Here is a 15174-nt window from a genome sequence, read left to right as displayed (position 1 = left end):
CACTGGTCCTAAATATGCTCAGGAGTTTCTCTCTCATTAATGTCATTTTTATGGTAGGTCATGGCATTTGAAGTGTACCAAAATGCCCGAAAATGATTATATTCTGAGCTTAGCAAGTGTACATTTTGGACACCTGTCTTGCTTTCCGGAAAAGCCTGTCTGTAATTAAACTTCTTTCACCCCCACCATGTCTTGGACTGCCTTGGACTCTCGCATACACCGCTCGCTTATGTCTGAAACTCCTTGAAACTATCTTTCACGATGGGGCACATCAAACACACAGGCACAGGAAGAGAGGCCGACAGCGGGCGTGTGAGAGAGAAAGCACAGCCCCAAACAAACCAGATCAAACCAAAGAAAACAGGAAGAACAGGTGGCAGGAAGGAACGTGAGCTGTCACTGCCTCGCCAGCCACCCTGTGCTTTACTTGGCATGAAGCCGCACAGGGAGCAGGAGGCCTCACTCGCGCTGGAGAACATGCCTGCCTGCCGTTCACACAGCGCTAGAGAATGGTGCTGAGGGAGACTCTGGCAGCAGCACAAAGCAGCCCCCTGTACCTGCTGATGCTCACATCTCACATACTGGCTGGTAGGTCTCTACCGCAGCTCAGAGTAAAGAGCAGGCTCCTCGCCTCACACTGTGTTTCTCTGGCTTTGCTCTCCTGTGCCTTATTGATCTGCTGCTTTCCCTCTCTCTCTCCCGCACACCTGAAGAAGGCTCTGCAGCCAAAACGTTGTGTTTCTTTTCTTTACCTTTCAGCAGGGAATGAACAGTCGCCCTTTTCTGGCTCTGCCTTACGTGGGCAATACATTTACTTTTCCATCATCTCTCATAGTTTATAGCATGCTTTACAGGATCTGTGTATCTTTTCCATAATTTCACTTTGCTTTACCACATTTTCTTTAAAACGTATTTTTCCACAAAAAAACTGTAATATGTTGGCTAAAGATGCAGGGTATCTTGCAGGAAATCTTTGGCTCACTTAAAAATGCTCTCTTGTAGAGGTTTTAAATGTTTGAGCAGAAGTTAGCAAAATTGTGTTTCTGTACAACAGTTTATCAAAGTATTATCAGGACCACAAATATTATTTTGTATACTTTTTAAACAAAGGACAAAGCAAAATAAGCAGGAATGTGTCAAAACTGATTAATGTAAATGACCAGTATGCATAGTAAAATGGTATAGAGAATAGAAAAACTCACATGTAGCTCACACGTGGTCATGTGGGTGTTATACAAAGTATTTAAAATAGAAAGGAATGTGTGTTTGGAGCTCATTATATTATTTTACTCCTCTCATGACATGATTCATGATCAATCATGGTAATAATGGTCCTATTGTTTTCTTTATTAATTCATTATTATTAAAAGTAGACTTAAAGTGGCTTGGAACAGCAGTTAAGAGTTTTTTTAACAATTCTGTATTGTTAAGTAATGGGCAGGTACCTAATTGTTTTGAGTTCTGAGAACTAAAACCGGTATGACATAGTTCAGGTGGGTAGCTGCGTCAGCACGTGTAGGCTGCAAAGGAACAAGTAATAGGTTTATTCCATGCTGAAAAAAAAGAAAGAAAACACAACGTTTCAGCCGTGGACCCTTCTTCAGGTGTGAGCTCCTGCTCAGAATGTGTGAGCTCACACCTGAAGAAGGCTCCACGGCCGAAACGTTTTGTTTTCTTTCTTCTTTTTTTCAGCATGGAATAAATCTATTACTTGTTCCTTTGCAGGTATGACATAAACAACTTAGTAAAAAAAACTTTAATAACTAATAATAATGAAGTCAAAATCCAGGACAATAGCAACTGAATGTTTACATTTGTTGCTTCTAGATAAATGGCTACATTCCTTACATAGAAAAAATATGACCACACACCTTTACTTGCTAAATTGTGTAAGTGTAAGCACTTACACCTACACACTATTGTGTCTTTAGGGGGATAATGGCACAACTTACCTGGAAAAGGTAAAACACCATACTGTAGCTTGATGCTCAGTTTAGCCAGTTCCAGTTTAGGACATTCCTTTCCACACGGAATTTTACTGAATAACTCTGAACCCTGATTTTACTGAACTGATTCCAAAGTAGCAATATCTTTTTTTGTAAATGATATATAAATTGTGCACAATATTCACATTTGTAAAAAGTCATAGTTTTAACATAACATCTTCTCTAAAATCCTATAACTTTTACTCTGTGCCAATAGACTGCTTTATATTACTTCTTCATATTGTCAATAAAAGGAAAAAATGGTCAACATAAACTATCGTCTTTAGCTTCTTCAAGCTCGCTGTGTCCCATCTTATATTTGTAGGTTATGTAATACTCTGTTCTAGTCTTCACTAAAAATGTTAACAGCCAGGTGTTTGGTAGTGACCACCACTTGCATTTTGAGAATTAATCTTTTATGGGGACCTTTATCAAAAGTACTCAGAAAACCCATATATACCATCATTTTTACTTTAAATAATTCTAACGTTATCTAAGCAATATCAACTTTTTCTAAATTTATGCTGATTAGCTCCTAGAATCCTCTAGCAGTACTTTTCTTTACACAACGTGTAATAACTTTATGTGTAGTAGAAGCATGGCGTATTAGGGAATCTCCTCTGCCTTGGATTATTTTGAGATGAGTGTGTCACTCTCGGTTATCACAGACCCTGCCGGCTGCTCCTGTTCTCCCAGCGAGCAGTCCTTAGATCTACTCTTCGTTCCTGTCTGCATGCTGTGAATAGTCTTTACTTTATTTGTAGGCTCCTTACGAATGAAGAACTATGCCCCATGAAAACTAAACATAAAATTAAATGAACTTATTTCCCTACGGACACAAAGGTATAATAAAGAAAACCTGGCCCGGAGAGATTCTCTTGTAAACTTAGGTCGCGTTTTAAAGATTGATTTGTTTGCCTGTAGGTCTTCTGGCTCTCTGAGCACTCCAAGTGATGATAGTATAGCAGCAGAGGCACAATTACACTTCTGAAACACTTCAAGTCACGGTTGCTAGGTATCGTCTTTCATTTCGCTTTCTTGTTGTTTAAAAAAATGCCTCATTATAAGTGGTGTCTCTACTCTTCCTGTTTACCTTTTTATCAACTCTTATTTTACCTTTTGGGCAAGGGCAGCTTGTTTGGGGAAAAGGTCTTAAAAACAATGAAAAAAGAACAAAAGTAAAATAAACTACAGCAAGAAACCATTCGCAAAGAGAAACAAAATCAATTTCTGACATTGAAGACAGAATTCAGGAATGTCAGTTGAGGTAATGAGTTCTGCTTGTTCTAATTTCACAATGAGAGCTCAGACCTGTTATACAGGTTTTCCATCTTGACCCCTGAGAAGAGCCCAGATTTAATATTGCTCAAGCACTACTTTTCTTTTTTTATCCAACATAAACAAGAGGGCAGCATAATTGTACCTAGGTTCACCTGTACATATCGATTGCCTGTCCAAGATTCCTTTCTCAATGAATCAAGAAGCCAACAAACAGAACAAATGTTGCTGTTTAAACTTAATCATCAAATTACACTAACAAGAGAACTTTCAATGCTTTTCTCTGATATGATTTTATTTTATAGCCACCCGATTTAGAGTCACAAACTGTTTCTTTGAGTCTTGGCTGCCTTTGATGGCTCCTGTGTGATAAACAGACAGACCTGTCCACTATCAGAACCTATTGACACACTGTCAGATCCAGGACCATTGGAGACTTGGTGCCAACTGGTGGAGACATGTTTCTCACTGATGTCATTGCAAGCCTGGAGAAGCCCTGAAACTCAGAACCAACAGGGTCCTGGTCAAGTAATCCCAACACTACCACCAGTGGCTCTCAAACAATCAATTGCGCACCAAACCAGCAATGTCTGAGCCATAGGACTTTTGATGCTTCGTAACAGCTGTGCAACCTGCTTACGGTCGTTAAGCTTAAAAACAATGGGGCTAATGAGCTTATCTGAAAGTCGCATAATCACATTTCCAAAATAAATGTAGCATTTCACAGGAATAGCTTTATCGGTTGTTTCTCTTTGTTTTCTTTTTGGCATTCTCAACTTGTTGTTTTAACAACTGGTTATTTTCTGATTATTTTTGAATGAGAAAATATATCGCTCAGGAATGTTATAAAATGGCTTACAGCTTGAGTCACACTATGTTACTCACTCCAGTCACAGATCCATTATAATGCATATGGAACTGTAATCTTGCAGTAGAGGCTAAAATAAATGACAAAAAGTTCTTTCAGTATTTCAATAGTAAAGAACCATAAAGAATATAGTCAAATGTCTCTGGGAGAAAATTGGCAACCTCTAAACATTGAAAGAGGATAAGCTGATGTACTGTAGTAAATGAGAATTTCACTCATTCCACAATGAAAACGTCAGCATGCCTCATGCAGTGTAACAAGGTTTTGTATTAAATATTATGAACATAGAAGAGGCAGATGTGTGGAGGGTACTAGAAACGCTCAGGATTAATATACACTATCCTCAGGACCTAATGGTATCCTACTAATTTTACTTAAGGAAACAAGATTTTACTCAGAAGCCACTGAGGCAACTCTTCCAACAACAGGGTGAAGACAGCAGTTGCACCCAGGGACTGTAGAATTGCTAATGTAGTGCCCTTTATAAGAATGGTGACAAAACCAGAAGTCTGATTTTGGACACATGGAAGGTTATAGAAACAATAAACTAACAAAACTTAAACTAGAGGTTTACCTACAGTTTATGGAAACAAATATCAAGGATATAGCATGGATTCACTTTTTACACAAGCAACATCAGAAATGAATACTAAGCATATTGATAAGGTGTATTTATATTTTTAGAAGACTTCTGACAATGTTCCTCACAAAGGATTCATTCTGAAAGGACATGTAAACTGTGTGGGAACAGTATAATGCATGTGTTAATTTTAGTCTGTTTTAATGCAGTATCCCCAGGTATTGAGAAACTGCCTCCTCCTCAAAATGTTGAGGTTGAATCGACCAATATGAAGCACTTCCTGAAGTGGAGCCCCTTGCCTGCGTCCTTTGGCCTTGTCAGCTATTCAGTGCAGTTCCAAGGGTAAGCTGCCCTGATTCCACACCTAGAGTCACGTATTCACCTGTGTCTCAGCTTCCCTGATTTTCACACCTACTGTAGTTACGTATTCACTTCTGTCTCAGTTGCCCTGATTTCCACACCTAGAGTATTCACATATTCACCTGTGACTCAATGTGAGGATTTTCCCCTGCGGGTGATCTTAGGCCAGATTTGCAATGGAATTTGCTCAAAGGGTGCAGCACAGAGATACAATGGATAGCAGTGCTACCTCACAGCACTAGGGCCATGGGTTCCTGTTTGCGAAGAGTTTATACAGTATGTTCTCCCTCACAGTCCAAAAACATACTAATTGGTTTCTGGTAAAACTGGCCCCAGTGTGTTTGTGTCTGTGTCTTCCCTGCCATGGATTGGTATTCTGTCCATGAAGTACTCTACCTTGTGCCCGTTGCTTGTTGGGATGGGCTCCAGCATTCCCAAGACACTGAATTGGAAGAAGAGGTTAGAAAATGGATGGAATTATGAATTTGCCCATAGTTTACCCAAAGGCAGAATACACAAGCTTTTAGCTGTATTGCTTCAAGAGTATTCCTCCTTTCTGAATGCAGAGAATGTAACACTTGAAATTTACTGTCCAAAATGTGTCAGACATAACCGGAGAGACACTTGTTCATCATTTTTAACACGTGCATTGTTTTCTGGTGGTTGTGGCAGGGAATTTGAGTTGCTGTACAAAAATGGGAGCTGGGAAGATGTGTTTGAGTGCCAGCTGATTGCCCACAGCACCTGCGACATGACTGACTACATTGCCTGTAACGTTGACTATAATATCAGGGTTCACGCACAGAAGGGGGGTCAGAGATCAGACTGGGCGTCAATCAGACAGCTCTTCAACAGCAGGCAAAGTGAGTAACAGCTAAGGAGAAAAAAAAAGAAAATCACTGCAAAATTTTTCAACACTAATGAAGAACCATTTCCAATACCAGCATATACATTTGCTTAAATTTAGATTCAGTGCTGAAAATACTGTTGGCAGATCTCTTTATTTTGGTCTGATATATTTGTCTGATTCTCCGGCAGCAAAACTGACCACACCCACAATGACAGTGACTGCTGCAAGGGAGTTCATTAGGGTAACCTTTGCAGAAATTCCCAAATCCATTGATGTCATCCTTAACTACTGGAAAAAGGGAAAAGAAAGTAAAGTAAGTATTGATTTCTTTTCTAGAAAGCAAAACATTTTTTGAACAATCGAAACTCTCACAGTGTTTCATTTGTCCACGTATGTCTTACTGGAAAAAAAGTAATGTTCTTTTGTCGTATGATTCGTATTGTATGATTTTAAAAGACATACGATTATTTTAGTTGAAAAGTTTGCAGCAATAATCCATCCATAGTAGAAACATGGAAGATTTTAAGATCCTCTGACCATGAGCTCAGATCATGCATACAGATGACATTTCCTGTCAGTTTATTCTCTCAGCACAGTTAGTGCACACAGTGATGCACAGGAGCACAGCCCTGTTCGAACATCACACGCTGAAAGTCAGAAGGTGAAAATGAAAGGTTATTGAACTTCACAAATGCTGAATGAATACAAAACAGCAAGGTGACAGGCCTACCTACAGTACCCACTCTAATCAGGTAGTTTGTGAGACCTGAGCCCATACAAAATACAATAGCTAACAAAATCTTGTGTGAAGAGATTTTTATCCTACCAATCATTTATTATACCAAAAACATGGGAAAATGTGGATCTCAGCCATAAAGTAATTACCATTATCAAAATACCAAGCATTTATAGAGATATAAAAAACAACACAATCTCTGTGCTGTTAAGGGATGCCTTATCCTGTCATGATGCAGGTTTCACATTTGGTCCATTGGCAATGGACATTTTCACAAGCGCTCTTAAGATATAACTAACTGTTCAGGATACAAATGCCCTCTTCTAGCTTAACTCTGCCATCTACAACAGTGTAGGCAGCTCAGTCTCTCATAAAGTCACAGAACTGCTTTTGGAATGCCAATCCTTCTACTAGAGAAACCCTGTACCCTGTCCACGTGTTCCAGGACCGATGCTTTTTGTCTGTACTGTTAACACTGGATCTTGAGTTTCTTTTGCAATCTTTTTCACTTGCCTGCTAGAAAAACAAACAGCTGCCTCAGCATGGTTGCTTTTATTATCACACAGACAGGCCTTCTCAGGTACAAACTCTAATATTTTCAACATAGTACTTACATATGGCTATTATTGCCCGATAACCTCTTTCTTTCACATAAGGTTTTACCTCCCATCATTTTTTTCCTTTTCATTCCTTTTTACATTATGTTAGGAAACAGATAGCATAGAGAGTAGAGAGTAGAGAGTAGAGAGTAATTTATTGCCATACTGTACAGTATGTACACATACAATGGAATTCTTAATCCCGCTGATCTTTCGGGACATACACAGTACAACAGACACGACCACACAATTTAGAGAGTACTGTTAATTCCAAACATAATATAAACATAAATAATAACAACAGAACAATTAATATTTTTACGTAAACACTTCCAGTCCTCTCAGGAGTGTTAGGATCAGCTGGAGGAGTCTTGAGACTTTCACTAACCACGCTGGCATAGGGAATGCTGAAATGCGAAAACTTCAACAGATTCAAGGGCATTCATCACTGATGGCAGACACTGGTGCACAGGCACCTGGGACACCCCAGCCCTGGGGAAAGTGGACAAAGTCACTCTCGTTACTGCCATGCTCTTTCTGTCTAAATGAACCTGTGGACCTATGGTGGTGACCTCACTTTGTTATCATTGCTACTTGTTTGAAAATGAAAATTTGCATCACATGCAGATTGGTTTTTATGATGCTTTGGAAATGTTACATGATGTATAAATCATCCTGTATATCTGGTTGAGGAATTTTATAGATTAAGCAGATTAAGCAATGAAGCTAAATGGGTTGTTCTTTTGCAATTACAATGTAGGTGTTCCAAAAAACCATCACTTCAGAGGAAAACCCTTTTCATATTGTCAACATTGAGGAGGGAGTCATGTACTGCCTCAGATCATTAGCCTTTGCAGAGTCAATCAATAAGAAGAGTGAATCTACAAACCCACAGTGCTACTTCGTTCCTAGTGAGTACCTGCCTTCCAGAAGTGGGCAAGAATATAATTTTACAGCTACCAGATAAGTGTCAAGCTTATTATTCATCAAGGAGATAACAGTGTGCTTAATTTACAAAGTTGACTAATCAGTAACTGTGTTTTTTATTTTATATAGTGTCTTTCAATGGTTCCTCTTTATTTGCATTCACCGCTCTTCCCAGATCTCAAAACAGTAAATTTAACATTTTACTACCAGGTTTAATAAAAGCATCTACAATGTTAAACACATTGAGAACAGAATTTAAAATGACTTGCATGCATATTTTATCCTCCTAAAGCAGCAGAAAGTCTGGAATGTGTGCCGGCAGTGAACTTTTGCACAGAAGCAGCAGCAGCAACAGTGACAATAAGAATTACAGGTGTTCAAACCCATTGCCACATTTGGTGTACTGTATGGGTTTGTGCTCCGTATACTGTACATTACACTGTTTGGTGCCACATACAGTAAGAAAGAACAGTTCTGATATATAGTAACACAAAATATGAATCACAATATTACCTGTGAAAAACACAAACATACTTTTGTCAGGTTTTGCAAGTTGACCTAACCTAATTCTTTTGTAAGGGCGGCTTCAAAATAATGACAGAAGCTGGATTAAGAAGGCTTTGCCTTGGCATGGAGTTGAAAATCAATTACGCAATCTCCTCCCTGGTCTCAGAACTTGGCAGTAATACAGGAATCTCAGCTATGTTCCATGGCCTATGCTGTTACACGTCCAAAAATCTTCAAAGCGAAAGTGGATTGTTAGTGACGTGCCAGTCATAACTTGCACACAGTGGCTCACACAGGTGGATAGATGGTGGAGCTCTAATGGAAAGCTTTCATGCACACGAACTGAAAACATTCTGCAGACGGGTTAATTCCAGTGTCTCCCTTGAAAGGTCCAGTACCTCAGTGGCTGCTGCCCACCGTCTTATGCACCTCTATTATCCTGGCTCTCCTGCTGCTCATCTCCCTGCGGAAGTATTACTCTGTCCTCCAGTCCGCCTGCTGCCTGAAGGAACCCCTGCCAGATGTCCTGGTGAGCTGAGTGTGATTTTTTGTTTCTGACATGGAAAAAAAAAAGAATATAGATAAAGCAAATTGTAGAGGATGCCAAAAGTCATGGTGCAGTTCAGGGAAGTTTTGAAAAGAGGTTTATTCTGTAACGGAGAGGCCTCCAGGAGACAAAACTGACAGAGTGATTTTCTCTCCCTGTTTGACCTACATACAAATGTTCTCAAGCACTTCATATACTCTACAACATATATTTAAATTTAAAATGAACCTTTTGTTCCTTTATACAAATGACTTTGTAAAAAAAGATATCATTAAAAAATATCTGCAAAGCCCTGCTCATCTTCTGTAGTAGACTCATATCTGTCTCTAACACACTTTGCTTTTCATATACTGGTCTCTTTCTGTCGTAATATTGAACTTGGCTTTACTTTTGGTTCTCTCGGTCCATAGAGAGCACAAAACATGTTTCCTTGTGGGCTATAGATCTGTGGGGTATAGACAATTTTCCTCATTTACGTGTTTTTAAGGCCAATGTTTTCCAGACCACAAATTTGCTAACCTTTAGGACGATTTCTGCCTATAGTATATCTGTGTTTTTGACATTTAGCCAAGCTTTTCAAATTTGTCTTAAGCTGCCTCATTCTCTTAAAGCTTTCCTTCTTAGAATCATAAACCTTTTACTTAAGCTCTGTGCTTCTAAGCTTGACATACACCTTAAAGGTGATTGTGTTTCTTACTGTACGATTGTCAACTAAAAAGAAAGGCCTATGTAGCACCTTTTCTTTGTTGCTCCTCTGACAGTTTGAGTGACAAAGTCATCATTTACTATATCATCCCCTTCACCTTCAGCATCTGTGCTTCCAAAATGGTTAATATTAGTCTGCGAGGACAATTGAAACACCCCAATATGACTTCATGCTGTATGGAATAGGTCTGAATCATCATCACAACTGACTGCTGTGACTAAACGTCTTGAACGTCTATTCACATTTTCAAACTGTAAAAAAAGCTGAAGTATCAGTGCTATCTACAGTATATTTGATTTTTTTACTGCTCTGCCATTTTTTATATGTGCTAAGGCACTGCCTCATCAGTCTTTCATGTTTCATCTGAACAATCCATCCCTGCTTATATTAAATTCATCTCCATCACTCTCCGAATGCTACATTTCTGTAACCCCCTGATCCCTGTTAAATAATTCACAATCACCTTGCTCAACCCAATGCATTCTCTCGCTCTTGATTGAACTGTAGAGCATTCTGCCTAGACCCTCTGTTCTAATTAGACGCCCAGTGCTCCAAAAACCTAGATCCTTCTTCTCTACTCCAGGATTCCATTCCCTTGCTTAATCTTTGTATATCTGAAGTCCTGGGATAGCATGTGGTACTAATGTGGTGAGAATATGTATCGTGACGATTGGATTCCCCCTAGCTCTAGCCAAGTATTGATATCTGAGCACCAGGAAGGCAAGAAATCAATTAGGTCTCCTTGTGACTTACACAGAATATGCTCTAACCATCAAATGCCCCACTGTTCCTGTCTTCCTCTTCTGGATAGGAATGTGTACTGTGGTGCCCCAGGACTCACTCGGTTTGGCCTTCAGGTCTGGGCAGTCAGAATCCAAATTGGTGTCCAATAATTGGAATCTATCAGACACCAACTTTTATTTCTCTGTAGGGCTTGTACCCAAAACTTCTACTCCAGACTGCACTAGAACCTCAATCCCTCAGCAGCTGGCCTGCAGACCATCTCTGGAAAAGGCTGACTAACCAGTTACTCCAGATCTTACTCCCAAAGGTCAGCAAGTCTGACCAAGAGATCAGGACCTCTGATTTCCACCTATTCCACATGCCAACAGTCTTTAGATATTAATCCTTCCTGGATATATTTACATAGAAATACGATCATTCTGAAAATCAGACCCTGAAACTGTCACGGATGTCGGAAGGGACAAACTGTGGAGAGGCAGGAGAGCGAAAAAGACCCTATGCGAAGCGGCGGATCGGGGGGTTAGCCCAGGCTCAGCAGTGCAAAGAGTTCTGGAGCGCCGTATAGAAACCTATGCCCTCAGGTCACAGACGGAGCGGCGACCTGGTGCTAGGCGGGTCTCAGGACATCCGAACGTCAATGCTGAGCGAAGCAGAATAAGTGACCCGGAAATATATAGCCCCAGAGAGAGAGACCGGAAGGAGAACAAAGCACAGGAAACTAGGGACAGGGCAAAGTAGGAGCGCCCTCTGGCTGCAGAGGGCGTGACAGAAACGGCCTTATGCTTTTAATTTGAGGTTCAATACTTTGACAGCAACTAGCAACTAGCAACTGTACTGAGGTTTGTAAATTTAAAAAAGAGAAAGAAACAAAGAAAAAGCTGTCTTATAAGGAAGCTACATCCTGCTCTCTTATTAGAACACAAAGAAATACCAGGAGCAATTTCATCTTAATTCTCAAGGTAAGCGTGTTTACTCTGCTAAACTAGAGACTGAAAGCACGGATTATAGATTAAATGGATTAAAACCAGTCTAGCAATTTTCCACAAAACCGAAAAACAAGTATACCAAACTAAAGTACTACAGTGCCCTTACTAAACTGCAAGCTATGTGAATCACCCGTTGAGGGTTTTCATGGGGTTTCTGTAATAAATGAAAGATTTCAGCTTCGATCAAGGAGCCTTTACTCTGGGACTGAACTGCACATTCCACTGGTTTCAGCAATTAACATTTGGGGGGGAAGCTGTGCAGTTTTGGCATAAGGAGGTGATGGAGGTCTGTCTCGTTTTTTATTTTTCTTGAGCCCACCACGCACTGGCCACCATTGAGAGCTCCACATGATTTTCCCCTTGAGGTTACTTATTTTTTCTGGTGTGGGAGCAAAACATTCGAGGCCAAAGATAAAAAGAGTGAGAACAATGATATTTTTCACAAAGAAAATCAAATGTATGATTAAATGGGGAAGTTCTAACAGTGGCTTTTGTACTACAGTTTATATATGTCCTCCAACTGAGATCTTAGTAGAATTGTAAAGCTAACTGTGCATAATACTCATTTACTGTGTTCTAAACTATGACAGGATGCCTCAATGAGGCAGGCTTAGATGGCTGTTGGGAAACTTCTTATAGAATCTGTGTAATGTTTGTTTAGCATCAACATGAAAACACAGTGAGGGGATTTTCAATGGAATAAACACAAAGGCATGAGAAAAGAATCACTAGACCTCTTAAAAAATGCTGTGTCTTAAGCCTGTTGCACCTTCAGACATCTGTTGCCTGCCTGGGACTATACCTGTCAAGAACAGATTGTTAGAACCAGTGGAGGGTGACAACTCTCGTGTTTTCAGTTGCAGGACCTGCTAGACTACAAGGTGAAAACACAGCACAGCAGCAATAGGCCCAGTGAAGTCTGTGACGCCATCCTTGTCCTGCCTGCTAAGGAAGGCTGAAATACAGGACTCAGAGGCCAAAAGGAAGAGGAACAGAACAAGGGAGGAAGAATTAAAAGGAGCACACCACTTGGCCAATGGCACTTGAGACAGAAACCCTTCATTTACTTATTTATACTGCACAAAAAAGGGGGACATCTGGACATAGTTCCCAGGACACTATTTGGGAACTCATCTACAGCAGGAGTGACTGAGCAAACACTCTGATTTTCCTGTTGGACCAAGCTTGCGATGTATTGCTCCTAAGGTAGCATTTATCCAGTAACTGCCCAGTTCAATGGAATAGAAGCTGGACTAGGGAACTATTAAAGGACTTTTTACTGCACAATAGTGTGATTGCAAGCACCCTGACTTTTTCAGTGTTAAGATCATTCGAGAACTCTTGAGACTCTGAAACCAAAATTATTAAAAAGTATTTATCACATTAAATTATCTATTTTCTCATATCTCAGGGTTATTTCAAAGACAGTTTGAGCCAAAACACATTGAATGCTTGACATGATCTGTTTCTGTACCCAGGATGCACAGAATTTGGATACCTGACTATCTTGGACTTTTTACTCAGAAACTTCAGAATTCATGCTTAATTATTTAACAATATAATTCCCAGGCCAGGGGCAAAGATGAGAAAATGTTAAATATACTGATTGCGCTATGAGTCCTGATAGTCCAGCATGATGTTCTGTAGCAGGACTTCACGATTCAAAATGGATTTTAACGTTTCATAACATTAAGCAATTCCTTTTCAAACATTGCAAGAACATAAGAAAAGGGTAACAATACGAGGAGGTCATCTACAGTAGCTCATTTGATTGCTAGATAATTGATCTAAAGACGTCCTCTGCCTACTTTCTGCCTCAAACTCACAACCTTTAGGCAAATAAGTGCCAGTTTCAAAAGCTCTTCTTACAGTGCTTCTGTAAAATCGAGAGAAAAAACCATAGTAACAAGGGAAGCGACACATGATCTCAGGAGACAATTCTCGTTTCACATGTTTACTGTCCACTATTTAGAAATTATTTTCCCTTACCTTTGATCTTGCACTTTCCAGACATAAATCCGAGGGTTAAAACCTTTACAGGGTATTATGTTATTGCTCTATGTGGTTTATTCTCTCCATTCAAAATAAAAATGTGATCTTTTAACTTTTTATTTTTATTTTTTCCCCTCCCCCAGTGTGGAGAACAACTTTATTACTTTTCTTTTGGTGGTTTACTATCTCATGTGCTTCTTTCCTGAATCTTACATCCATTCTATAAATTCCATATATTTTCATATCCTCTTATTTATTCTTCTTCTGTTATATGATAATTAGTGTGAACCACATTCTTAACACAAAACATGAGGGAAATACATTGAAAGATCACTGCCTAAGGAAGAACAAGAGGTGAAGAAAATTACACTTCTCTGCAAACTAATCCAGAAAGAAAACACTTTGGGGTCCACATTGAGCATGAATTTTAAAACAAGTAATTTAGCACCATTTTAATCATGAAACCTTTTTTAAAATAAAAAACTTGTATTTATTGTCCAGGAAGATCAGACTGGAAATAAGCTTGTCATTTATGTTCTCTGTTCATTACTTACAACCCCCAGTCTGAATCACCAGTGATCCACTAGAGATGGAGAAAGGCTGAAATGCAAACTCTTACGGGACTGTATTTATACATAGATACAAATGGAATAGCTCAAGATAAAGAATATATTGCAAGGAAAATGCTTTTTGAGATGTGTTTGAAAATTCCACCTTTGTTTTAAAAATATTCATGCGGTATGCAAATGTGCATTCACAACGGATGTTTTTGCAATGTATCTTTCCTAACAGCAGGTGGCATTGCAGGATGAACTGGACCATCATCGCCTCATACGGTGTTTGAGACCAGCTCATTTTAACTAACCATAAGTCCTTTTCAACTTTCATATTTCAAAGGTCCATAAACTTGACTGAAAATGTACATTTACAAAAACAGAAGAAAAAAAAACATTTCAGAGCTATTTCTTTTCTTGTACCTTTGCTGATGCAATGTTACTCAAAGCATTCTGAAGTGGATTGACACCATCAAAGACTACTCCTCTGGGAATGTATCCAAGCTCCAAAATTTATAGCTCCTGTTCTGCATATAAATCTACACAGGCAATCTAAGCAATAAATACATTTACATGAATATTTTAAGAGGCTGGTTCAAGTTTACTATTGCAAACTGCGTAAGTCAGTTTCAGGTGTGAAATGACAAGTGTACTAATTTAAGGGGCGAGGTCACTGGAGAAACTGAACTAAAAAATACAGTTATGTTATACACATAACATCTTCACTTTTTTGCATAAAGAATAGCAACTAACTTTTCAACCAAGTTGTGCAGTGAGCATCACAAATTCTGATCAATACTTTGATTCTTTTCAAAAAGTGGGGGCATGTTTTCAGCATGCAGCTGAGTTTGCTGACTCTTCTACTCTACGAAGGAACTGTGCCACATGAAAGACAAGGACACAGGGGAACTGTCAGGACACAACTGGTAGCTGAAATAAGATTAATAAAGTAGCG

General features: G+C 39.3%; 1 protein-coding gene across 1 annotated transcript; it reads left to right on the top strand.

The window, feature by feature from the left end:
* The first annotated feature begins 384 nt into the window (after positions 1-384).
* il20rb (interleukin 20 receptor subunit beta) lies at positions 385-13777 on the top strand. The gene is made up of 7 exons (XM_088611185.1): positions 385-588; positions 4921-5053; positions 5744-5934; positions 6110-6234; positions 8017-8167; positions 9080-9219; positions 12531-13777. The coding sequence occupies exons 1-7, from the start codon at positions 510-512 to the stop codon at positions 12630-12632; spliced, it is 921 nt and encodes a 306-aa protein (XP_088467311.1). The 5' UTR covers positions 385-509; the 3' UTR covers positions 12633-13777.
* The last annotated feature ends 1397 nt before the right edge of the window (positions 13778-15174 follow it).

The sequence above is a fragment of the Lepisosteus platostomus genome, chromosome 2 (genome assembly GCF_059453375.1).
Source record: "Lepisosteus platostomus isolate fLepPlt1 chromosome 2, fLepPlt1.hap1, whole genome shotgun sequence".
NCBI lineage: Eukaryota > Metazoa > Chordata > Actinopteri > Semionotiformes > Lepisosteidae > Lepisosteus > Lepisosteus platostomus.
This window is presented reverse-complemented; position numbering and strand designations above follow the sequence as displayed.

Coding starts and splice junctions, on each gene's coding strand:
- il20rb (XM_088611185.1), top strand. CDS start 510: ATGGTGCTGAGGGAGACTCTGGCAGCAGCACAAAGCAGCCCCCTGTAC. Junction 589..4,920: donor CACATCTCACATACTGGCTG/GTAGGTCTCTAC, acceptor GTTTTAATGCAG/TATCCCCAGGTATTGAGAAA. Junction 8,168..9,079: donor ACAGTGCTACTTCGTTCCTA/GTGAGTACCTGC, acceptor CTCCCTTGAAAG/GTCCAGTACCTCAGTGGCTG.